Below are 26,765 nucleotides of genomic sequence, written 5' to 3' on the forward strand. Positions count from 1 at the left end.
TCAAGAAGTGAGTGAAAAAGATAATTACAAAATTTCATCTTTACAAATTTAAAACAAATCGAGTTTAAATAAGATGTATAAAGAGATAGAGAAATTGTTAGATTATAAAAACAATTCCATTTTGAATGTCAATTATTATAATTTGTGCATATCAGTTAATGTAATAAGGGCCTAACAATTAATATAATTTTATGTATGAATTGTATTTTGAAGAAAATAATTTAATTTGAATAAATTATTTTTGCAGACTTCGCGAGCTGGCTCATCATCTTCAGCACGGAGAAGTTCCTGTTAATGTTTTGCAAAAAGCCCTGCAATACGCTGCTTGTGTTTTGGATACTGTATGCGTGGATGACAGCAGGTAAGTAATGCTCCAGAATTGATCTCATGAAAATTTTAATTCCTAAATGATTTTAGTTTTTAAATTAAATTTTTTTTTTCAGAATATTAGCTCCACTGGTTTAATCTTTTAATTTCCTTTCTTGTAAGACTTTCTTTTTTTTCAACGTCTAGAAGTGAATACAAATAATGTAAAGTACAATATTGTGTATCCACGAGGTAAATAAATATCTCTGAAACTCAATTTTCAAAATATATACGTTTTTTATAATCTATAAAACCTTTCAAAATATAGAGTGTAAACATAATAAAGTTGTAATTGCCTCGACTGAAAATCAGCTGAATCAACAAAATAAAGCTTACAATTCTCAAAAAAAAATTAAATAATATGATAAACCAATATTGCTTTCTTTGTAAAATCTTTCTGTTTTTGCTTATTTTAAGGAAAATCATCAAATTGTATCCATAGAAAAATATTTGAAGAATATTTTTATCAAATATTTGTAATATATTTGAAAAGGCGTAATTTTTAAATATTTTAAATTAATAACAAGGTATTAATAAATTTGAATAACAAATTGAAGTATTTCTATAGAAAAACTTTATATGGATTTAAAATACAAAGCTTATTAATGTTCTAAACGAAGTAAACACATTAAACGTTAGTCGATATGCGCTTGATTTGCATTAACTATCAACATCAAAACGATCCTCCGTACATCGTAAAGAAAATAACAATCCACTCGTTTGACGTAAATTTTCTCATGTAAATATTTTCTTCAAAATAGAAATATAAATAATTCATGATTTCAGTAAATAGCAAATTTGAAGTGAAATTTGTAGCGCAAAAGTATGCATTTTTTATAATATTTGTAATTTTTTTGTTGTTGTTGGGTGGCTTATAAATAATTTCTTCGCAACATTTCAACAATATCAGTTGAGCAAAGAATTAGAAACTATAATCTACTTGTCTTTCCAAAAAAAAAATATTACTTTCTTTGCATTTTAAAATATTTTCCTTTCGTAATTCTTTTATAATTGATAAAGTAATTAGTAAAAATTAAAATTATCCTTGAAAATTATTCTCTGGATTAGTTAATTAAAAATTATTATATGGATTTAGTAATTAAAAAATTATTATCTTGATTAATTTTACAGCCGATGAGGGGTTTTTTTTAAAGTTTTTGTCATAAGATTATCAATAGTTTAGTCTTTTTATAAAATTATAAATATATCTAGTGTGTAGTTTGCATTGTAAAATTTATTTACAAATATTTATACTGTATATTTTCTCATATCTTGCTTTCTCTTTCCAGTTTAACTTCAAGTTTGTCGATTTACAATGATCACAAAGTATTTTGCAAATAAGAACAATAATTTATCATTGGTTTCTTGACTTTCATTACTTTTCCATCATATTCAGATAGTATTTAGCTAGAGGATAGAATGTCTTGGTAAATTATTAAGAATAGAAGTAAATTTTAAAATATCTTCTCAATATTTCGAATAAAAAACTAATAATAATCAAGTATTTGAAATACGAATTCAAAACTATTTCCTTTAATACAGGCTCCGATCCAATCGTGGCTCAATAGTTAATTTTTAAACGGTTAGAGATACGAATATACTTCCATTAGGAAGAAGACTCTAAATGATGTAAAGAATTGTGTTTTTTATTGTTTAAGTCCATATGCTTATTCCTAAAAAATTCCGAAGTTTATACTTTTTATATAGTCACCTACTCACATATTCATATTCTCTTAGATATCTTAAGAGTATAGCATTTTAAACAAAATATTTATGCTTTGCCGAGGTCAAAACTGGCCGAGTTGAGAAGTTTTATTCTTATTTTAAGCCAATTAAGGGTCGCATCGAGATAGCGCTTTGCGCAGGTTCGCAGATCTTCCTCCATGCGATCACTAGACTAGTTTAAAATCATCTCAAATAGTATATTCTCAAAGCTTCAAGAAGTGGTCAATATCGGAAAAGGAATAACCTTTTCGTTTAATTTTTAGTTTTGAAGAATATTTTATTAAATATGACTAATAAGACTAGTTAGATTCTTTACGGCATTACGAGCATTTTTCATATTGGAAGTATATGATCTTCCAATATATCTTTCATATCTTTAATGATTCATACATTAGCTACATGCCATGCTGAAAGTGGGTATTCTATATATTAATCTAGAAAATATATAAAATGAATATAGAAATTCCAAATGTTCTGAATAATTTATTACAAATGTTTCGAGTAATTTATTACAAAAGCTTCCACTGAAAATTGATGTAAATTATAATGATGGTTTACTAACTAGGTAAAATTAAATTTATCTCGCTCTGAAACATTATGGTGTAATCATATCACTAATTTGATTGAAAAATTATTTAATAACCTACTTATTTTCGGTTGTACTTTATCCAACTGTACCAGCGTTTTCCGCAAACCTTTCACCGTCTCTGCTCTTTTACTGAAAAAAAAATGAGATTGTTTAATTCCATAGTCTTTAGAAAAAAAGGTATTCAGATTTTTTCCCCATCAAAGCAACTTCAGCAAAATAAAGATTGGACAGATTTTGATGGTATTGAAACACAGTGCATGCATGCATCATGCTCGAAATGAATTTCTTTCAAAAGAATTGAGTAGATACCAGGTAGCTCTAGGAAATAAATTCATCCCAATAGGCTCCTAAGTTATTTTTAGTTGCATAGAACTATCAATCATTTCTTTTACAGTGAAGCATTTTTAAATTCTCATGAAAATATAACCAAAATTGTCTATTACAAGGAAAACTCATCTTGACAGCGAATCGTGAAAATAATGCGAAATTTCAAGAAGCTAAGCAGTTTTTGATTTAAAGGATGGCATTTTCTTTCTTATTAGATACATCGAAATATTTGAAAATCTCTTTCATCCATTTTTTTATCATTAACAATATTTACTTTATTTTATTTTTTGGTTATAACTAAATTCATCTATTGCAAATGTTATAAGAAATTTCCTGATCTTAGGATAAAGGGAGTGAACATATGGTGACCAGTCAGTGATAGTAATAATAAAAATAGATACTGGGAAAGACCTAAGCAAAATTTTATGACAGATCTTCTAGGAACTTTTTCTATCGATCTTGTTAAAAGCAACACATCTTGCTGTCATATAAAATATGATGACATGACAGTTAAAGCATTAATCATGAAAAATGTGTTTGATATGTTTTACAGCTGTTAATTTTATTTGGAGCGGATCGTAAATGAAATATTCTTACAATCATTCGCTAAATGGATGCAAAAAGCAGACATTGGCGATATTGGGATATGTCTTAGTTCAGTAAAATATACAATTTGTGGCAGGTATTTCTGACAGATATACATCCTTGAAAATCCATCACAAAATTTTATATCTGCCGAAATCCGTAAGAAATAGACATTTGATTAAAATTTACTATCAATTTTTTTTTCAATTAAAATTATCAGACTTTATTTTGTGTTTATGTTGACCATATCATTCAATTTATTTAGAGTGTTAATTTGTCTCGATTTTAATATTTATTTGCCTTTAAATATTTCTGCGAAATATTTACTGTTTCTAAATTTTTTTTAATTTCTTATTGACTTTGTCTGTAATTTAAAGAAATAGCTTGTCATTAGTTAAATTTGCTTTCTGGGTCAAATTTTAAAATAATAATGGATCTCCAAATTTTTAAAAATTGAAATAAATTTAATTAATGTCTTTTGATTTTTTTTTAAATTCAAATGTGTTCAAGATGATATATCTGATTCAAAAAACTAAAAACATCATAGAATTTCTAAAAATATCAATTAAACAAAAGTTTCGAAATATAATTGACATTTTTTTGTTATTAAAACAATTTTTAATATCATTTTAGCCGAAAAAACACTTTTTTCTTTGTTTATGGTAGGAGAAATGGTTTCAATCTATTTTCCATAACATTTTAAGCAAATTGATTGTAGATTTATTAATTGTAAGTTAAACAGTTGATTAATTTTTGAATTACTTAATACAAATTGATTGTATGGGGTGTTATTTTTTCAACGCATACTAAAGAAATTTTCTATAATGCTTCTATGTTTACAAAGAATTTATAATAATTTTATTAAAAATTAACAAATAAATTTTGTTAATGCAATATATGATAATTTTATTAAAATATTCTTATGAATCAAATCAAATTTTATGCGAAGAATTTTTGTAAACTCATCATATAAAAGGTGCAAATATGTATTTTATTTTAAACTCAACATTCCAACAAAATCAAATAATCAATAAAATATGAAAATGTTACATGTTTCAGTAATATATATGTTATTTAGTGAAAATCTCTTAAGAGACCAATAAATTATTAAAACTTTTATAAACTATTTCAGCTTATAAAAGTTTATTAAATTCATTTTAACTCAAACAGTAAACTTTATGTACAGAGACAAATTTGAAATCATCCATCTCCACTAAGCCTCATAACCAAACAGATCGAATGTTATTCATTTTAACTGAAATTTATATTCAACCAGTGAATTCTATCCGAAGAAATAAATCATACTCTTTTTCTTACAAATTCTCGTTAGCTTCTTGTCCAAGTTCTTGACTTCGTTAGCGGAGAAAGCTCGAGCAATCCAAGAGATATTTCTGTGTCTTTTTGGAAGGCACTTCCCTAGAACAAGTGGTACAATCGTAATAGATTGAGATGAGCTCTATCTGTATAACTAATTGAACTAGGATCCTCGGATTGGTACTTAGCTTACTCTGATATCGCTGAATGTTTTTGGGGAAAGTAGATTAGGGTTGAGATTTTTTTAGAAGCTGATGTTAATATACAATACAAAACGTATCGTGAATGTAATTTTTTTGCACAAAAGCAATTTGTATCAAATGCGGATTTCCAAAGAAAATTATTAGTTTGGAATATTTAAACTGTTAATTCTCAGTCAGTAAAATGAATTCTTAAGCTGCATTCACCAATTAGTGAATTTTTTTTTAAATTAACGTTTGCTTATTCTTTCCCGTCTTATAGATCGTCCCAGCAGACAGACGGACATAATTCCAAGAGTGTTTTTCTTTTAAATAGGCAGGTCTAAAACAACGTATGAACTCATCAAAACCTCGAAATCAAAATTTAATAAGCTTCCTTTAGGATGTTACATCTAAATGTTTGTATAAATCGCATATACAATTACAAGGTGCGCCGAGTTTCATTAACTGTTTCTAAAATAACTTTTAAATATTAATAATTATCTGTTTCAATAGCTATATTTTCAGGTTTGCATTTTATTAATACATACGTATGCCTTAAAATATCGTTATATATCCGTAGTTACATGATTTACATATGACTTAAAGAATATATATGAAACATTTCAAAAATAACTTGCTTGATAAACTCTTGGCAAAAGACAATGCAATTACAACTCTTTTTTTTTTACTTCCAACACCTATTTTTATACAAGGAACCATTTGATTTATATAGAGTTAAAGAATTCGATATGAAATAATTTTTAAGTTAGAATTTATAAATCTAATTGAACCTCACCACATTAACCTTTTACTTGGCTTTTTATTAAAAAATAAATTCACATCATAATGTTAGAAATGCATAATGGATATAAATTCATACATAACTATACATACATATTCGAAAATTTTCGTCATGATAAGAGGCATATTTATTCATACATTCTTTACCTAATCATATAATTAAACACATGAAAACAATATGCTTGCGTGTTATTTTCGAAAATAGCCATCGTGATAACTGATAAAAAAAATTTACCCGCAACTATCTTCACAAAATGAATATTTTCTACTTCCTGTTCGAAAACGAAAATGCAGAAAAATGTTCATTCTAATGAACAAAGTTGACTTCTAGGGCCATTCCAGAAAATGACGGGGCTTGGAAGCGAACTTTATATTTCATTGTAAATTACCGGTGCTTGAAGAATTCTAGTAGAGTGCGGGGGAACCGTCGATTTATGACTGCAGTAGAACTAAACTGCGAAGTTTATCAAGCAGGGAAGTGCTCATAAGAACAGAAAAATCATATATCTTTTGGAGAAATACGAGAAATTTGACAATGCAGCTTTATAACTTTACGATCCATATCAGGTTTCGCCAAAGTTACTCTGATTTTTCCCCCGGAGTTAATATTTAAGTGTATAATTTTTATGAAACTATAAATCTTTAATCGTATTGAAATACATGGTATTTTTTCCTTGTTCTTTCTTCGTTTTTAAATAATCTACGTGATTCATAAGTAATTAGAAAACTTGAAATGAAATTCAGGTAATTCTAAACTTAATTCGAATTTTTTTTCTGGGAATTCGAATTTTTTTAGTTTAAAATTCGGAAAAAAAATTGCGAATAGTTTTCGTTATTTCAATGCGTCTATCTAATGCGTATATTACAGTCACCTACTGTATATAGAGTGTTCTACTATTTTTAGCAAGCAAATCTACTATTCTTCGTAGTTGTTACTTCTACTTATTATTAAATTCTTATTTATTAAAATTATTTCCTTTTAATTATAATTGTTATCGCTTTATTTGGACAAAATTACTAAGCTGTGAATTTTTTATATATTGTTTATTCAAACTATTTAATAGTAACAAAAAAAATATTTGCCATTTTTAGTTTAAAAGGTTTTGTTTTACCATGTATTCATTTTCTGACCCATTTTTTTAATTCAGAATTTTAAAGAAATTTAATTCTTGCTGTTGTCCCGTCAAATTTGAATTAATGCTTTTAATTATAATTTTTATCAGTAGATAAGTTTCGAAAGCCATGTACGTTAAAGTTTACTCCTAAAAATTATATTTTAACTTTCTCTCAGGATTTCCTTAGTCTCTCTTATTACTATTTTTCAAAAAATAATCACTTAAGGTTAAATATCTTTATAAAGTTCGGAATTAAATTAGCGAATTTCCTCCATCACAGTGTTCAATACTAACATCAATTAAAAAAACATAATTCAGATATTACAGAATTAATGAAAGAAATTATATTTTTAAAGCAATGCTAGCTTAAAACATTTAATGAAGTCTATACTTTTACTTATTTAAAAGAAAATTCGAAAATATTGAATAACTTGCGGTAAATCATATCAAAGAAAGGAAAATATAAACATCAGAAATTAAATTTGATGAATTAATTTTAGTTAGCTTGCATTCAAGTCAATTTTCCTTTACAAGAGAGATGACTTAAAATAAACTCTATTAAATATATATATTTTAGTGATGATTTCCACATATTAAAATAGCAAAAAATCGGCACTGCTACTTCTGGGTTAAGTAATTCTATTTAAATGTAAAATATGTGAGATATATATCTTTAAAAATCGGGAATTAATTACTAAAATATTACGGTGATATTCACTTTTATGCTTAATTGAACAGTATAGGAAATTAATATTTTAATTAATTTCGATTAAAATTAGAAGAAAATGACTGCATAAATAATCTCAATATACAATCAAGAATCCGTTTTGTAATTGCTTAATGAAACGTGCGAACCTCTGACAATTTGAATTCACTAGTTAAAAAATCGAGCCGGAGGTAATCTTTTAATTAAAATGCGCGGGAGAAAGTTCTAAAATGGAAATTATATAATCATTTAATGAGATTATTTTTGATAGAACCAGCTTGGAATAAATCAAAGAATATTTTAGAGGTTCTCCGAAACCATTTCGAGGCATTAAGTCGTAGGCTTAACAAGCATCGTAAATATTTCTGAATTTCTAATTGTCTCTCTGAATGATAGAATAGCTTTCATGAAAGTGGATGAATATTCTTTATGCAAATAATGGAATAATAAATATTCTTAAATAAAATATTGGATAAGTATCCTTAATGAAAGTTAAAAAAAAACAACTTTTTGTTGTGTGATAACACATGCGCTTATGGTTATACAAGTAAAATTTTTGATGAATACACTAAAGCTCAAATTTTATCTCAGTATCAGGTATACATTTTTAATGCGTTTTTTAATTGTCTGAAATGAAACAAAAATAAAACACTAAAATTATAACACCTTTATAATAAGAAAAAATTACATCAAACTTTCTAGTACAACGGATCCCATTAATGCTCACCTGAAACAGGCAAAATAAGCAACAGCAATTAAAATTTTTAATTCTTTCAGGAAGAAAAAATACTTTATTTTATAGCATGAAGCAGGGCTAAGTCTTTTTGGAAGTTAGATGACATAGGCAGTAATATTTGTCATGTGAAAGTAATATCATGTGGATGGACTAAATTTCATTTTCAAAAATAGATTATTCAAAGTACAAAATAGTTATTTAAAACAAAATAAGAGCATTTGTTATTTGAACATGTTATGATAGATTCTCATCTATAGTTTTAGCTTTTGAAGTAAAGTAGATTATTTTTAAGGAGAGTTTTAACAATGCTATTTTCAGAAAAAAAAATAACGCTTGTTATTTTAACATTATTAACTAAAGCAAAATGATAATTCTCACTATCCTCAAGTTATGATGAGAAAAGTTTTCATAGAATTTCAATTTCAGTAAAATAATTTTTATAGATTCGAAGCAATGAAAATTGTCAAAAAATTAAATAGTAACAGTTGTTATTAAATGATGCTAGATTTCTCATAAAATTTCAGCTTCTGAAATAAAATATAAAATTTTTAATGGATTCTAATACTCTGCATGAAAAGAACTAAAAAATGGAATTAATTGGAAAAAAACAATATCACTTGTTATTCTCACAAGTTATATTGGAATTTTATGAACACTTTCAGTTTTAGAGGCAAGTGAAATACTTTTAAAAATATTGAAAGCAAAAAAAAAATAGTAATGAAAGAAAATAACAACACCTGTTATCTTAACAGATTATACTAGACGTTCTCGTACAATTTCAGCTTCTGAAGTGAAGCAGATGATTTTTTGAAAGACTCTTCAAAACCTTTTAATAAAACTTTTCAAAGGATTTTGATTATTGATTTTCGATTTCATGATGTAAAAGTACATCAATCAAAAAAGACACAGGCTTAGGGTTTCAATTTTTCAATACTTTTCTCATCTATTAACGCATCTGATTTAAAATGGAGCGTTTTGCTTGTTTTCTCTGATGAACTCTTAAAGTTGCCATAGATTTCGAATGCAATAGGATTCCAATTTCCTTTTCATATCCCTTTGATAGGATTTGCTCTTGAAAATATTTTATCATTTTCATTCTTTCTGCCCACACCACACTCAGTCAGAGGAAAATTTAAATAAGAATGCAAGCAATATATTTTTAGCTACCGTTTCCAGCGCTTTTTTGTTCCTTATGCAAAGCGCAATTGCGTTCCCAAGTTCTCCTCTGGAAATGCTTTTTCGTAATACATCTTAGTAGATATTCAGAAAAAAATTTTCTAGAATGTTTTTTTTTTTTTTTTTTTCATATTATCCCAAATTTTGTTTCTTTTTATTTTTCCTTCGAAAATAGTGGGATTTTCAATCGGTGCACTTAAATGCTATTTCGTCTTTGGTCCAAAAAGGAAGCTTGAATTCGACAAGTTTTGCATTACTTTTCTGTGAGCAGAAATAATTTAGTTTGAAGGAGAATGAGAAATATAACAAATATCATTCCGATAACGTTTCTAAAATTTCCAGAAAATTTAAAATCATACGAATGAGAAATATATCAAATATTCTCCCATATTACTGCTAAAATTTCAAGAAAATTCGAAATCATTTAAATATTTTCATTTCCAAGTACTAAGAATAATTTTGACTGCAATGGATGAAAAGATTTAAATGTAAGATAATAACTCAATTCATAAATAATTGATCAACTGATTCTCTGAGCTCTCTTAAAAAGTAATATTTATTTCAGAAAAGCCGCATTCACATGAAAATTTGGAAGAATTCTGTGAAACATATGTGAACCAGATAAAGAGTTTAAACATTTAAATATCTCAGTACTAACTTTATATTGGATTCTTTTATAAAAGATATGCTACTTCTTAAAAAATATGTAGAAAAATAAATTTTCTCTTCTAATTTTTAAAGTAACTAGAAGATATGCCTACTTAGATGAGCTGTTACCGTGTTAACCATATTTTAAACTTGATTTAATTTCTCTACGCTTTTACTCGCTCCTCATCATGTAATTAATTCTCTTGCTAACCTTTGTTTTCTTAACGTGGGACCTTCTCAGTATGTTAGGCTCAAGGAACACTCAAACCAAAATTTTTCTCTAAAATCGAATTGAAACAAATAGTAATAATCCACAAATAGAAAAAAAATGCAATGCCCAAAATATTTTTTTTTTTTGAAAAAATGGTATTAGAAAAACAAACTGATCAGAGACAGGAGAATATAAGGAATCAGCATAAATATAAAATCCTAAAAACTGCAGATTTCAGCTGCCTGATCTTTGCTAAAATACAACATTAAAAAATGTAAATAAAATGTAACGTTTACAATCCCATAATTAATTTTCCGTTTATGAATAAAAATAAATTATGAGATTGTCGATAAATGAGACATCGATAAATTAATGAGAGCATCGATAAATTAATTTGCTTTGGCATAAATAATAAATTAATTTGCTTGCTATTTAGGCATCAAAATTATAAGCCAAAAAAAGTTCATAAAATTTCATTGCTGAAATGCAAAGTGAAATTCTTGATTAAAAAAGTATTTTAATAGCTTTGGCATATTAGATTTTTTTTTATGATTTAACTTGTAATGTATATAATGTGTACGCGAGAAATGTTGGTAGATTTCATTATTGCGTTCTAAATTCATGCCAAATGATTACCAATTATCTGAATGGTTTAACGCTAAAACTGAAATTTGAGATTTGCGCATAATATAATGGCGCAGACCAAATGGGCGGAGTTTTTTTACCTTTACCCTCGTTAGAGATTTTACTGGGCGATTATATTATAAATAAAGATATGGTCACAATTTCTTTCAAAATTTTTACTTTCACCACTTTGATATTTGTTTATGCAGATTGTCCATACATAGGTTATTTTGGCCCATTCGCTGTCGGGCCTTGAAAGAAAATTCCTCATCACAACCCAAAAGTTTAATAATTTATATATGACTTAAATTGTCTAGGAAATTTATATGATTAGAGAGAGGAATCAAAATAAAACTCTTTTTATTATGAAATACGTGGAATTTATTTGCAAATTCCTTTTCGAAACACTTGCAACATATTCGGTGTCTAACTTTTTCCGAGTTTATTAGGGAAATTTGTTCTATATCGAACAGAACATAAACTTTTAATTTTGGCGAAATGACATATGTTCAAATATTTTCTTCCTTTGTTTCATCGTACAGAGTAGGAAGGTTGAAACAATTCAAATTAATTTTTATTTTTTAAATTATTTTCCTAAAAAATACTTAATGATTTTAACTTTATGTCATTCGAAAATATATAAACGTTCATTTAAAACCTCAAAATTTAATTCATTCAAATCATAAATTTGCAAAGCTCGAGGAAGAATTCTCTATATTTTAATGATGCATTAAAACCTTAAAATATGTTCGAGTATTTAAAAACCTTTTTCTTATATAGAAAGAATTTATCATTAAATAATTTTAAAATTAGATTATAAGAAAAAAGAAATAGAAAATCACTTGATTTGATATTTTTGATTAGCAAATGATTAAAAACTAAATGGGGGTAATTTTGTACTTTTCGAACTTTTATTTCATGATGAGAGATTTAACACGTATCAGAATTACATACATGACAAAATTTCGGTAAAACATGGTCACGAACCTGCAACCTTTTCACACCAAAATCCAAATGTTACTACCGTGTACTCCAATTTAAGATTCTCATCTCTCTTGTACAATTAATTCTCAATTCTATCCCCCTAGATTTTTGTAAACAATGCATACCTTTTTTAAATCATTTTATGTGAGTTTCACTTGACGCCTCTTTTATATGTTCAAAATAAGACATTCGGATCAGAATTGTATCTTGTGAAATAATTTAAATCGTTCCAGGCATTATACTAAAGCGTACAAAAAAGTATTTTTAATTATTTTAGAACGATGAGTTATGTTATTTATGTTTCTAAATGTATCACGTTTTGCACTTCAATTTTAAGAGAAAACTTATTAACTTTTAAACAAACAGATTTGTGCATTTATATTTTAGTTTAAATATAAGAGAAATAATTTATTAAATATTCCACGTCATGTCTCTTATCTCATTATTTTTCTATTGACTTAGTTTTCAAATATAAAACTCCTTTGAGAATACAATAACGCGAAAGTGTTTTAAAATTATATCTTCAACTATTTAGAGAACAAACTTTAAATAGCTTGATTTACGCTGATCTAAGTACAACTTGAAATAATGCAAACAGTTCTAGAACTTTTATCCTTTCTTTCCGACACAATTAACAATTCTGAATAAAAAGGCAAAGATAAAATATATTTATATTGTTAATAGGGTTTGTTGTACGCTCAAACTATAGATAAAATTCCGATGTTATGTATGGAGAAAACTTTTTAATTCAAACTCTCTTAAATCAAAAAATATATAATTAATCTTCTGTCAATGTTTTAATGATAGAAATTTCATTTTGAAAAGAATATTGTACTGATGGATAAATGAACTATTTTCTACGATTCAGTATGATAATTCAAGTGATGCCCAGGCTGAAAATGAATCAATTCAAACGATATTGCAGCCACAAGACAAGCTAATCAAAACATTTCATGTAACTGTAAATAGTCATTTCACAAGCAACACCAACTGCCTCATTAAAAAAAGTTCTCATGTTATTGCCAGAAGAGAAAAATAATCAGGAATATTTGTTATTGATTGTGAGAAACTCACTTTTTTTCTCTGTATAATTTGCTGTTTGTTAAACAACGAAATGTTGTGTAACTTAATTGCGGCGTTAAGTAATTTTTTTTATCTTCAAGATTAACACTAGATTTCAAAGTTAAATTTATCGTAGAGCATCATGTAGTATGAAATGATTCCATTGTATAGATTTGTAATTCTTATACTAAGAAAATATTGCGAAATAAACACATATTTAATATATCGAAATAGATGCAATCCAGTTAAAGCATCGATTACGTCTATTCCTTCACAAAAATGAAGAAAAGGCAGTGAATGAAATATCATGGTTATTGATAAAGCGTTTTTATAATGAATTTTTTTTAATTTCACTTCGAATTTTACAATGCCCTTTATCTTTTATCAATTGTTCTACATTTTTTTTTATTTATTTTTTGTCTCGTTTCTCATCCTTATGAAAAAAAGATATTGATTATCATTTCTTCTTTACTCTCATATGAATCCATGAATGAATAAAAATTGATTGCATATCATGTATTATTTGGTTTCTTTCTTGTCCGAGTTTCTTTTCGTTATCAATTGTGCATATAACAAAAAAGATTTCATTATATTTGTTCCTTTTTTTTTTAATTTTCCATCCTTTCACCGACCTCATTCCTTTAATTTTGTTTTATTTCTATTTATTCTTCCTTTTATTTTACTTTTATTATGCGTTATATATTTCGAAATCTTTATTCCATTGAATAAAGTTTTAACATTTCTCTCTGGCGTTTTTAACTCCATTTAGAAACAAATGAAACATTAATCCTCTAATAAAAACCATTGAAGTAAAATTTAAAATACTAAAATTGTAAAAGGACATTCTTCAATGAAAGTTAATAAAAAAAAACTTTTTCGAGTCATTATAATCTGTTCTCATTAATAATATAAATAGTTTAAAGAAAAAGATCCATTCAGTATCAATATTTGTTTAATTCTTTGTATTAAATTTTATTTCAATGAAAATAGAAAGGACAGCAAATAAATAAATAAATTTTTAATGCTTGGTTTTTGATACCCTAGCAAATAAAATTCGAACAATTTTCAAACATATTTGTTCAAAACTTTTAATGTTTAAGAAACAAAATAAATTATAGTTGAATTGATATTTTTAGTGTTTAATTTTTGATACCTTAAAGAATTAAATTCTAACAATTTTCAAATTTATTTTTTCAAAACTTTTAATATTTAAAGAACAAAATAAATTATAGTTGCTAGAAATAATTTGATAATTTTTCTATAACTTGATATTTAACAATACTGGTTGTCTTAATAATTAATGGAAGTAAGTGATTCCTATATTTTGATGAATATCGTTCATTTCTTACAAAGGTTTTGTTCAATTCGTTGAATTCAAACAATATTTAAAGAATGAATCTTAAAATATTAGAGTAACAAAATATACTGCAATATAAAGTTCAAGAATTATTCGATTAAACATTAAAGGTTATATTAAAAGGTATAAAAGGTAAAAATTAAGGGGTAAAATATTTTTTAGATTTATATCAATACTCAAATAAAAAAAAATCAGAATATTTTAAAATAGAATAGAATTATCAAAAATGATTATCATTTTTTTTTCATTTCCTCTCTTTTATTTGTATAAATATAACAATAAGATAAATTTATTTTAATATTTTATGCGCCATTAAATCTATAGTATTTAAAAATTAATAATTCGACAGTAAACCAGTTGCGAGGAAATTTGCTGTTATCTATTATTCTCCAGAAATTACCTATTATTCCTCCAATTATATTGTAAACAATTCGAAAATTATACAGAAACAATATTACGCTTTTATGAGAAGATTTAAATCTTCTTCTAATTTTATTACTTTCTAATTCCTCGAAAATATCAGAGCAAAATAACTCAGAACTGAAAACTGTAATAAAAAATAAATTAACGAAGGATTTCATTGATCAGCATGTTTAATGGGATTTGAAATTGAGGATCGGAGCATTAGAGAAAAATGAGTTTTTAGAATGATGTACAAGAATAGGATATGAAAATTTTTCATTACAATTTTTTGAAATATGTCTTCAATCTAACAATTTATTTTACATAAAATAAAAAAAAAATTAAATATTTGTATATTTTCTCTATTATTTACACCAAAGCATTTGTATGTACATTATATGATCAAAAGTATTCGTGCACTTTCGAGTTGGTATGATCTTATGAATTTCTCCAGGGAAGATGGATGAGCTACTCTTGAATTTTTGGGGTTCTTATCTTCCAGCATTAGCATAAAGAGCTTAAAAAACGGGATAAAATTATCTACACAGAGATTAGAGATTCCTCAGATTAATAATATGAGGGAAGTAAAATTCTCATAAAAAATGCGGTATAACAATTGTACCAATTTATATATAGTGGAAAAAAATCCCTTGGCACAGCATTTGTACCGTCTATAAGGAAAAAGTTAATCAGAAAGAATTCGCCCAAGGATCAAAGACAGATATATAAAAACACATTTCAAATGTTACTTTTTTTTAATTGATTGACAAAAAATGCCACTAAATGCATTTATTCGTTTATGAGAAAGTATGGAAAGTATATCAGAAATGATGTTAAATAAAATGGGTCCAATCTTGCATTAATCAAAATTAATTGAAATAAAAAAGTGTTGCTTACATATAACTTTATTCCAAAGCTCAAAATAAGAAAAAAGTGTTTGAAAAAAATATTGCTTCTTCAAAATTAGAAGACTCCGTGTTCTCTCCGATGTGGAAGAAAATTTTATTAGGTTAAAGCATACACATACACAACCACAAGTAGGAATCCCCACCCTGCTTTAGCATCAGAAATAAATGAAAATCGGATTTGCCACAACAAATGACATCGGGCATTGTGGTCGACGCTCAGTAGCCTCCATTACTAACAGCACTTGGGCTGATCCATCAAAGAAGAACCAACTACCATCCCAGAAGGTTCTTAACCCCATATCTGAAGCATAACCCTCGGTATGAAACACACATAGAAAAGCTAAATTTAAATTTTACAAAGTTTATAACAAAACTTCTTTAACTATTTCTCTTTGTGATTTCATTTGGGCAATATTAGCTATGAAAGAAAATTACCATGAGAAACAAAGCTTTTTTGGACCATTTAAATAAACACATAGATAGAAGTATGAAAAATTAATGAATAGTAAGACAGTAAAACGAAAAAAATTATTTGACTATGTTAGTTTTTGAAACTAAATTTCAGCATATCAAGATAGGGTTGGGTTTTTTTCTTTAATTTTGCAGCCTACTATTGCAGAAATACTCAATACTACAATCCCAAAATATAAGTAAATAGCTATACTTGGAATTAAAGTCTACAATTTAAAAAGAAATCTTAAATTTATACTAATATATGTAAATTTTTCGTTGTTACTCGAATAATCTTCTGAATCTTCCGAATTTTAATAAGAATTACTTGGCCATTTCGAAACAAATACAAAACTATAATAACTTTAATGCTAATAAATAAGATGAGCAATAATTCCTTGGGTTTAGAATTCTCAATTAACAATTTAACTATTTTCTAGCAGAAAACCGCGTACAGTTTTGAATTTGACCCTTTTATGACATTCCCCATACCAAGATGTGATAAAATTAAAGGAATATTACACTGCCTTTAGGAAATAAATTTTCCGCATTTATTCAAACAAGATTCTAAAAAAAAACTGACCTCAAGACATTACCTGGGTCATTTCAGAACAAATAAAACTAAAATAACTTCAGTTCGAAGAAGAATAATATTCCAAAAATCGCTTGTATATTGAATGCACGTTAAACAGTTTAGTTCTTTTATTTAGTAAAATCCAACCTTTTTTTAAAATATTATATTCTCTAAACGGCGATTTATTGAAAGGAAATAAAAATTAATTCAATATTTTGGAAAATTAAATATTCTTTAACGCGAAAAAAAAAACTTTTTAAAGAAATTTTAGGGAGAATTCGAACTTTTTTTTAGTCTTTAAAATGTGCATATTCTGCATTCGTTACTCGAAAAGCTTTCTTTTTTACTTAAATGAGCGGGAAGCGTTTCCCTAACGAACCTCTTCCGCTTACTTGAAATTCTTATAAAGGGGCACTACCAAGACTCTTCCTTTTTTTTATTTTGTATCTTGTTCAAAAAAATGTACAAGAGCATCTGTCTTCAGAGACTTTGCGTTTTGAGACTCTTTAATAAAGCAAAATATAATCTCTTTTCCTCTTTGTTTTTTTTTTTTTTTCAAAAAAAAAAAATTGTTGTTAGAGGGAGATTTTTTTCTTGTAATTCTCTTGTGATATTTTCAACTTTTTGAAGCATCAGATCTCTTTTTATTAAACATACATTCTAAATATTATGTGCTTTCAGTTTACCTGAACCAGAACCAACTGAAACGAACGACTCACATTCAAGCAAGCTCAGCTCAGCTTTCATATCTTTTATGAACAATCTACCTAGACATTTTATTTTTAATTATAAAAGGTAAACAAGCCTATTATTGATATAAAAACTAAGATTAAGTTTTGTTTTTGTATTCTGCCTTTGTCGTCCTTCTTTTTAAGTGTTCCCATTACTTATATCTAACTGACCTTTTCTATTGTTTAATAATTTTAGCCATTTATCTAATAGTAACTGCAATTTATTGTAATAATTAAGTCTAGAATTTTAAGTATCTGGGTTCTAAACTTATTTGAACTCTGAAATAAGACGCTTTCACTACAAATATATCCCTTTTATTATTACTGTGTTTTATCTAGAAAATGTACCAACAAAATAAATATTTTGTGCATAGCACAGTATGAAAATTCGTACTCAATCTTTTCTTTGAAAATAGACCAAAATTTTATCACACTGATCGAGCTAGAACTGTGTTCGAATCGACAGAAGAAAAAAATTCTATTCTATCACTTTGCCTTAACCGCTAGATCAAAATTTATTGTAACGTTATCTAAATATTACAAAATTATCGAAATAAATTTATTGCATTCACAAATCAAAAACATTTAGGTCACAGAAATGATGAAATTTATGTTAATATCCAAGTATTCACAAAGCTCTTTTTTCTTAGAGGCATAGACACGTGCTCATTCCTTGCTCACACAGCTCTGAATGAATTGTCTGCAGCTCAGATGGCGCTGTACTTCCCATAACAGATGGCGCTGTTTTTAATACGCATGCGCATGTGATGCAATAGGACTCACCGATAATCTCTTAATTCCTAATCTTCAAACTTTTTCATTGCATTCCTGAAAATTCAAAAGAATCATTAAAAGTTTGCAAATTCAGTTTTCTCGTAATTCTTTTAACATACGTTACTGGAAGTGAAGAGTGTCTGGTTTGTTAATTAATTAAGTTCAATATAATCTTATCATATAGCATATGAAGATGTTAATCTATTCAATTCCTTTATAACAAGGCTTCTTAAACTTATTTCATTCGAGATATCATGTCTTAGGAAAAATATGATAACGACTTCATTTTTATATGGAAGATTTTTTATCCCGATTTTCTGAAAGTGTAAAGATATAAAATCAGTAAATGTTCTTTAATTGATGTTAAATAAAAAGAGTAAATTTAACTTTAATTGATGATATTGGAAATGTAATATACTAAAAAGAATCGGACTAAGTAACTTATTTTATTGTTTTTTCGACACCAAAAATATTTTTAACTACCTACCAGCGCTTCCCTACAGTTTAAGAAGCCTTGTTTTATAATTATGTTAACAGTTTTTAATGGAAATATGAAGCATTGTGAAGAATAGTGTTGTTTGGTATCTTAACTTTTTCCTTATTGTGTACATTTGTACGTCCTCAATTTATTGATTTTTAAGTAAACTTATTTTTTCTATTTGCAAACTTGCTTTGTATAAATTTTACAATTATTTCTAACTGCCTCTAACTCTTCTCCAACTTTCAAACTTCATCTCTTTATTATTTATTTTACAAAATAATTTATTCATTTTGTAAAACTCAGTGATTTTAATCTTTTCCTTTGAAATTTATTTCAATCTTTTAATGAGATAAAGTTATAAGCAAAGAATTTTTAATTAAAACTAACCTGAGCATGTTTAAAAGTTCTGATATATCAATAACAAATAATTCTTCTAAATTAATCTATGACAACCCGCTATCCTGCCAGCCAATGTTGAGAGAAAAAACATCTAGACATTTCACTTTTAAATATGCGAAGGGGTTTCTTTTGATTATAGAATTATGTTATCATTGGTCAACTTTCAACCTAAATTTGATTGAGTGGCTTATAACACAATTAAAATTTTATTTTTCAAACAATTAAATATGGTGCATTTATTTGTACAACACAGTTTTTCCATGTAACAACATACTTAAAAATATATAACAAATTCAGTCTGATAAAATTAACAACATATTTTTAACGAATCATTGTAAAATAAATATCTATTTGTCAACAATAAGACATGTTTCAAGAAAACATTTTAGATGAGTAAAGAACTTAATATATTTTCGTGTGCTGTATAATTTTTACTGTTTTAATCAAAAGTAGAATAAAGTTGTATAATTGGAGAAAGGAATGTAAGAAGAACAGAAAAAATTAATCTGGGGCATATTTTTGATTAAAGTTATTAATGAACTTCAGTAGTTGTTCAGGAATTAATATTGCTTTATTTAAAAAAAAAATCCCTTCTTCTCAAATATGTAGTATGTAAATAGTTGCATTAATAAATGGTACCGATTTAATTATCATTCAATGTGCAGTGTAGGGTTAAACTGACAAAAAATGTATTCTGCATAATTTAAATCCATATTTGTTTTCGTTCTTTAAGTTCATTTTGGACAGACAAATATATTAAATTATTTGAAAATATTTTTTTATTTAGTTCGTCTTTAGTGACCGACTTGAAATTCTCTTTCGGTTTTTTCAACAAGTAAATTTATGTTTCACAAATTAACATAAAAAAGATATTTTGAATTTCATTTTAATACTATTAAACCAGTGTATGGAAAATGGAAAGGTTGAAAAATATCAATATTAATGATAAGCTATTAATGCTTATCATTAAAATATTAATGATGAGCACTAATAGCCATTTCCTTCAAGTTCTCACTTGTACAGTACTGAAATTATTTTTTATTGAAGCAATGCGTAGTAATATGCCAATAATTCAAGTCAAAGGGTGGAATCATGGGAAAATACAACGAATGGGAATTTTAGAACATATTTATGGTCCAAAATCGGAAATCATAATTCTCAAAGTTCAAGTTCCAGTGCGGGTTAAGTTGATTAATTATTCAAATTGAACAACTTTCAAAAATCTAAGGTTATGCTGGTATGTAAATAATGAATCTTACTTTCTTTTTACCGCTAATTTCTATCATCGCTAATTAGGTTATTCATTTATTATATTTTAAACGAAAATTGCCTTTTCATTTGAAAGGATTGACCTCGTACTCATTTAAACGATCAATGTATAATTTATGAATATGGTTCCTAAACTTTAAAAAAAAACCACTTAAATACCAATAAATTAAATAAATCTACTAAGTAATAGATTTTATCCATAGTTACAGAAAAGTATATAGATGACAGGTTTGTAGAAGTGTCAGTTGTCGCACGAATTGTTTTTTGAGGCTGTTGATGAACTAACAATATTCGTCGTATAATGAAGGATTAGGACGGATGGCTTTCATAGAGGGCATTGTAATATCCCAAAAGTACTCATTAAAATTTATGTTGCAGATTATACATCTTTTGCTAAAGAAAACAATTTACAGTATTTATACGGAATTTGAAAGGAGAAACTGCCCTTTTTTCAGCATTCCGTTTCTATCGAGATTCAGAGAAGACATAAAATAATGCTGAGAGTAATCCAACAAATGCCTGTTGAGAACGTCAAAAGCATGTAACAAAAGTTATAATGATCCCCAAGAGCAGACATCCCCACCCGTTAATGAGGAGCCATTATTTGAGCAACCACAATCTCGCATGCAAAATCATTGCTTATGGATTGATGGTATCACATCTAAATTTCCCATTAGTGGAGGTGTAATCTGCGTAGATATTTATCACTTCATGGTATTCATTATAGCCCATTTGATTCACTGTATGCGAGGTGGTTGCTAAGAGTGAAATGTTCTTGTCAGTCTGCACTATATATAATGAAGCTCAAACTTCACAGTCTATCTACTGATTGCTTTATTTTGATTTCCATTGAGCTAAAGAGTAATTTGAGCTTGTTTGAATCTCAGATATTCGGATAATTCAATCCTTATGTTCTGCGCACTATCAATTTTAAACTTCTCAATGTTCAAACAATTTTAGATCTTGAAAGCTCAAATACTCTTTAATTGCCTTAGTTTGGGACTGCCTAAATAACTCTGCCTATGGTGGAAATTCAATAGTCTGGGCTAGAATAATCACACTTCCATCCATGCATCAACTACAAGAACAACAAGATATGCATTGCAATGAGATAGAAGATATATGAAATTAGCTTAGTATTGCCTGTTCTTAATTCAAATGTTATTGAGGTTAAGATGATATTCTTAAGCAACGCATGTTTTGTTTACAGTTTTCTTTTGGTTGAACGAATGTTCCTCTATTTAAACTAAAAGAGTTAATATTAAAATGCAATCACTTATGGCAGATGGATTGAAAATCGAAATATTCTAAATTCTTTAAATTATTAAAATTATTATTCCATTAAAAAATTAATTAATGTGATAAAATCCTTAACTACCGATAAAGTCAAAATTGTATTTCAAATTGAAATTACTGAAATGCATTTGAAGCCTTATCTTTTTTATAAAGAAATGATTCATTTAAAATTCAGCAGCTTATATCAATATTAGCATCTGCTATATTGATAAATTAATTTCAACTATTTTGACATAAAAATATGATAAGTATCAACTTTTCTCGCTTTGAATGTGGTGTAAATAAATTAAATAAAGAAAAATGGACATGTATGCCAGATAATTAAACGATTCTTGAATTCTGAAAATTTTAATTCATAAATATAGCTGAGATAAGCTCGGTTTTATTTCTTTTCTTTTCCCTTATTAAACAGAGTTGTTTGAGCGAAGGCAATTAAACGTTTTATGTTCTTTTAATGGGATCAGGAGGAAATCTTGAAACTGTCTCGCAATGAATTGATAATAATGGCCCCCTTTTTTTCTTCTCAATAATATTTTTACTCTCCGTATGTCCTATAAATTATTACTCATGCTAAATACTCTCATTTGCGTGTTTTGGAATTTTATGTATGAAATTAGTTTAATGACAGAGCAAAAAAAGATTTCAGATATAGTTTTATTTTTCAGCTGCATGCATTTAGCCGATAGGACATTAAATCGACGTGTCTTTTATAGTTTATGATACTTGTTTGAATCTCTGTATTTATGCATATTTCATGGATTTTAGAATTAGATATAAAGCATATTATAATTACCTACCTAAAAGTTTTAATGTTAATAATTTAATTCCATCATTATAGTCATTGTCCCATAATTATTCTCTGGATTACTCCTGAATTATATATTTCAAAGGAAGAATTGGATGCAATTTCGATTTTAAAGCAACATTCAATAAAATTGCTGGTCCTGAATTATCTAAATATTGCCCAGCAAATTTTAGAAACTTTCGAAAATCTGTAATATGTTTTCCTAATTTTATAGAAAGAGATATTTATTTCTTAATAATTAAAAGAAAATACGATATAATTTATTTCGGTTACATTCGCTTAGCCGACAGGATAATATGCTGACAGATCTTTAAGAAATTCATGGCACTCAACTGACTTGTATCGTTGTTTATATCATGACTTCTACCATTAGATTTAAGAAATTTTATGATTATAATTACACAAAATTTAAATAGCAATTGTTAAATTCAAAATAATAATGATACATGTAAAATGTATTATAATTAATCACCATTTCCGTGCATCACACGTAATTGGGCATATTCAATCCAATGTCGATTTGAAGACTAAATGTAGAAAAATCTGGTTACCTGAAATTTAAAAGTATTTGTCAACTAATTCTGGCAGCATTTGAAGCCCACCAATTACAACATTCAATTAATAATTATATTTTAAAATAAATTAATATAATAATCCAATAACATTTGAACTAATTATAGCATTAAAAAGAATTTTGGATTTTATTTATTTATGCACGTATGTATCATTTAATGTCATAGATCTCAGTTTTATAGAATATCTACGAAACCAATTTGGAATTTAGCTCCATACGCAGCATAAATACTCAAAGAAAATACATGTTTCGGTTTTCCTTTTTTTTTTTTTTTTTTACTATTTTTTTCTATTTTACTATTTATTATTTTTCTTATCTATTGCTATAAAAAATTTTTGTTAAAAAATTTATTTATTCGAACCTTCATTCATTTCCTCTAATATGAAAATTCACATTTTCTTCCTATTGGAAAAAGTCGCGCCATTTTTTTTCATCATATAATTTGTACTATAAATACGATGCTCAAATAAAAAGTAAAACACCTTTTTCCCAAAGGCAAACATTTAGGAAAAAAACCACTGCGAATAAATTGATGAGGTTGGAATCTCAGAGGTTCAAAGATTAAATTACTTTTGTAACATCCTGTAAATAGAATTAAAGTTTAGAAACCTATTGCCCACTCCCAAAAATATTTCTAAAAAGGGAAAATGAAAAGAACGGGGCGCTTAAGACACTATACTTGTAAGTTTGATTTGGTATTGAAAGCTTGCTTAATGTTTATGGTAAAATATGGCTTAAACAAAGGTAAAATTGTGTTGTTAAAGCTACAAAGATCACAAAACTTCATTAATTATAGAGAAAACACAACTTTTGCACTTTTCTTGTTATTTTTTTCTCCTCTCTTCTCCTATATAAATTCTACTTCTTTTTATCATTTCATTTTAATATTTGATTTCCATTTACTTCATTTGGCATGTCATTAAAATATTTTTCATTTCTCTAGCTATCAGTCAACTATTCTAATAAAAAAATTGTTTTCATAATAGAAGAAATTAAACCTATTTTGAAGTACTTTTTTTTACCGGTTACTTTGGCATTTATTGGGAATGATTTACATATATGCATAAGTATAAGCAAAATAAGTTTGTCAATACGCATGTTTTAAATAAAAATCTTTTAAATACAACTATATGTAACAGCCCTCAAAAAATATTATGAATTATAACAAAAAATATTGTTGTTATGCTAAATATTATTATAATTTAGAAAAAATCACACCATGCATTGATTGCAAGAATTTTTATTAAACAAAAATTTTTGGTAACTTTTCGGGGTGAAGATACTCTTTAGCCCTTCAGAAATATGTTTTTCAGCTGAGCTGATGAATGACAATTGTGTATATTTTAGAAATATTCAACAATAGATTCCAGATAGTGCTAAAAAAATTCACTGCATTATTATTTCGCAAATGGCTACTTTTTACAAGATTAAGAAGAAAAAAAAAATACCCATTTGTAAAGAAGCGTTTTCTGGTTTCGTCATCATTGCTATAAGCTTTGCAAGAAGAAATATATCTTTACTACAGAAAGTCTCATAGGTGACTGCCAACATTTGTTTCAGCGGGAAATGAAACCAGGAAATTCTCCGAACAGCTTCTTTAACTGCCTTAGTTAGCCATTTTCACAGTGCCTTTATGTCCACCAATTTTGTAAAGAAATGGCTGTTGGATGAGCATTACTGTCAATAAGCTAAGATGGTATGTTGTTTAAGGGACTCTCCAAGGTAACTGCCAAGTTTTGCGTTAACTGGACAAAAAAAATCAGATAAGAATCAGGAACCTCCTCAATGAAGCACAGGAACCTCTCCCATTTTGCATTCTTATCTAACAAATAGCGGGTTCAATACATAGGAAATTCCACCATATAAATGGTTCTGTTTCTCTCTAAATTTGTTATCGTCAGTCGGACACCCTCAGAAGGGAGTATTAAGCCTGTCATTCACGATTAATTCATTCAACGGCAGCGAAGTGGTGAGCTCATACCATTTTTTCATCCATCAGTTTTGGTCATTCTCGATCACTCCACTCCAACCTCACGAATTTCCATCACGCCTACTTGCATCTCAACAATTTTGGCGTGAAAGAAATTAGCATGGGTAAAATATCAACCTTCTAGTCTACGCCATGCCAATTCTGACTATTTTCCGCATTTACAACAAATTCTGGAATGCAACCGCTCCATTGGCGTGGCTTGAAGTGATCGTGAATGTCTGGTTTTATGAAAATTTTCTTTTAAATACCATCTGCGTCATGTTAAATAGAGTTTAAAATTAATAAGTTTGTCCTTAACCCTTTCTATGCGCCTTTAAAGCTTATGAAATATGGTTCTTTCTAAAATAACCCATGTAAAAGTAGGATTTATTAACCCAATAGGGAAGGAAGTCTGATCTCCTGGACGTATATGCCCATTAGAGCCAAAAGGATTAATGTCCTTGGTGTGTCACCCAAATGGGTCTTTAATCAAACGAATTATTTCAATAAATGAATATCCTATTAAGAATTTAAAGATATATTGATCCTTCAGTCGCTCTTCTGTCAATCTTTCAAGAATTACCTCTGACTTTTGTTCTGGAAAATCCAATTAAGATGTGTGAGTGATAATTGTTATTACTTATCAGCAATAATTTTCTGCATAGAATAGATAAAAAATTTATTTCCGAAAATTTACTAAATGGAAAAAACATTTTTTTTACATATTTTACATATTATTTCATTTTCATTTCATTTACATATTATTACATTTTATTTCATATTTTTTTTATTATTATTTATATAAACATATATAGGAAAATTAATTTCTAGGAAGATAATGCAATTTTTTTTTTTTTTAAAAAAAAAAGGACCTTTATGATTTGTCTTTTTGGACTGAAATATTACTTGAGAAAAGGAAATACCTGATATAAAAAGAAACGGAAATTTTGAAAACTGAATAGAGAAATAGGAAATTCTGGGAAGATTATAAAAAATAATTACCAGTTTGCAAGTTAAATTAAAATTAAGTAACTACAAAACTTAAAACGATAAATCTAATTTCCTTATTTTCTCCTAAAGCTTTTCTGCATTAAATAAAAAATATAATTAATCTGTTATTGTACTAATTAATTAGTGATTGATAGAGATGGAATTTTAAGAATGCAAAAATAGAAATAATATAAGTAAGCATCCTGTGCCGTGTATGTTATTTTTATTATTCTTTTTTGATAAGTATATTCAAGAAACCAAAAATATTTTTTGCATAAAAATGAAAAAAAAAAAAAAACTTTTTTGTTAATTTACAGATACCAATATCTTTAATTTCCTTATTATTTTTGATGTTAATATTTAATTCTAAACCTTTAATATTTTTTCTTGTTCTTTAAAAAAAAAAACTTTTAAAATCCGTAGTTCTTCCTTTACTAACGAATTTTTTCAATAACTCTAATCAGAAATTTACTTCTCCTTAAACAATGCCGTATAAATATAAATGCCAAACTCATCTGTATAAAAATATTTTGACGTAATTAACAAACTTGTTTCCCTAAAAGGGTTTTCTTAAAATTTAAATTATTTTCTGGAAAATACAGTGAAATATGATATAAAGTTTTCGAACTCCATAT

General features: G+C 26.9%; 1 protein-coding gene across 7 annotated transcripts in view; it reads left to right on the top strand.

The window, feature by feature from the left end:
• The window catches only part of LOC129959014 (dual specificity calcium/calmodulin-dependent 3',5'-cyclic nucleotide phosphodiesterase 1-like), a 601,405-nt gene that overhangs the window by 488,112 nt on the left and 86,528 nt on the right, over positions 1-26,765 (top strand). For 5 of the 7 annotated variants that reach the window (XM_056071778.1, XM_056071779.1, XM_056071782.1 and 2 more), the window contains 2 exons: positions 248-361; positions 17,524-17,637. In XM_056071778.1, the coding sequence (XP_055927753.1) occupies positions 248-361; positions 17,524-17,637 (228 nt within the window). The remainder of the gene's footprint in view (positions 1-247; positions 362-17,523; positions 17,638-26,765) is intronic. The other 2 variants (XM_056071780.1, XM_056071781.1) reach the window with 1 other exon arrangement.

This window comes from Argiope bruennichi, chromosome X1 (assembly GCF_947563725.1).
Source record: "Argiope bruennichi chromosome X1, qqArgBrue1.1, whole genome shotgun sequence".
In the NCBI taxonomy this organism is placed as follows: Eukaryota; Metazoa; Arthropoda; class Arachnida; order Araneae; family Araneidae; genus Argiope; species Argiope bruennichi.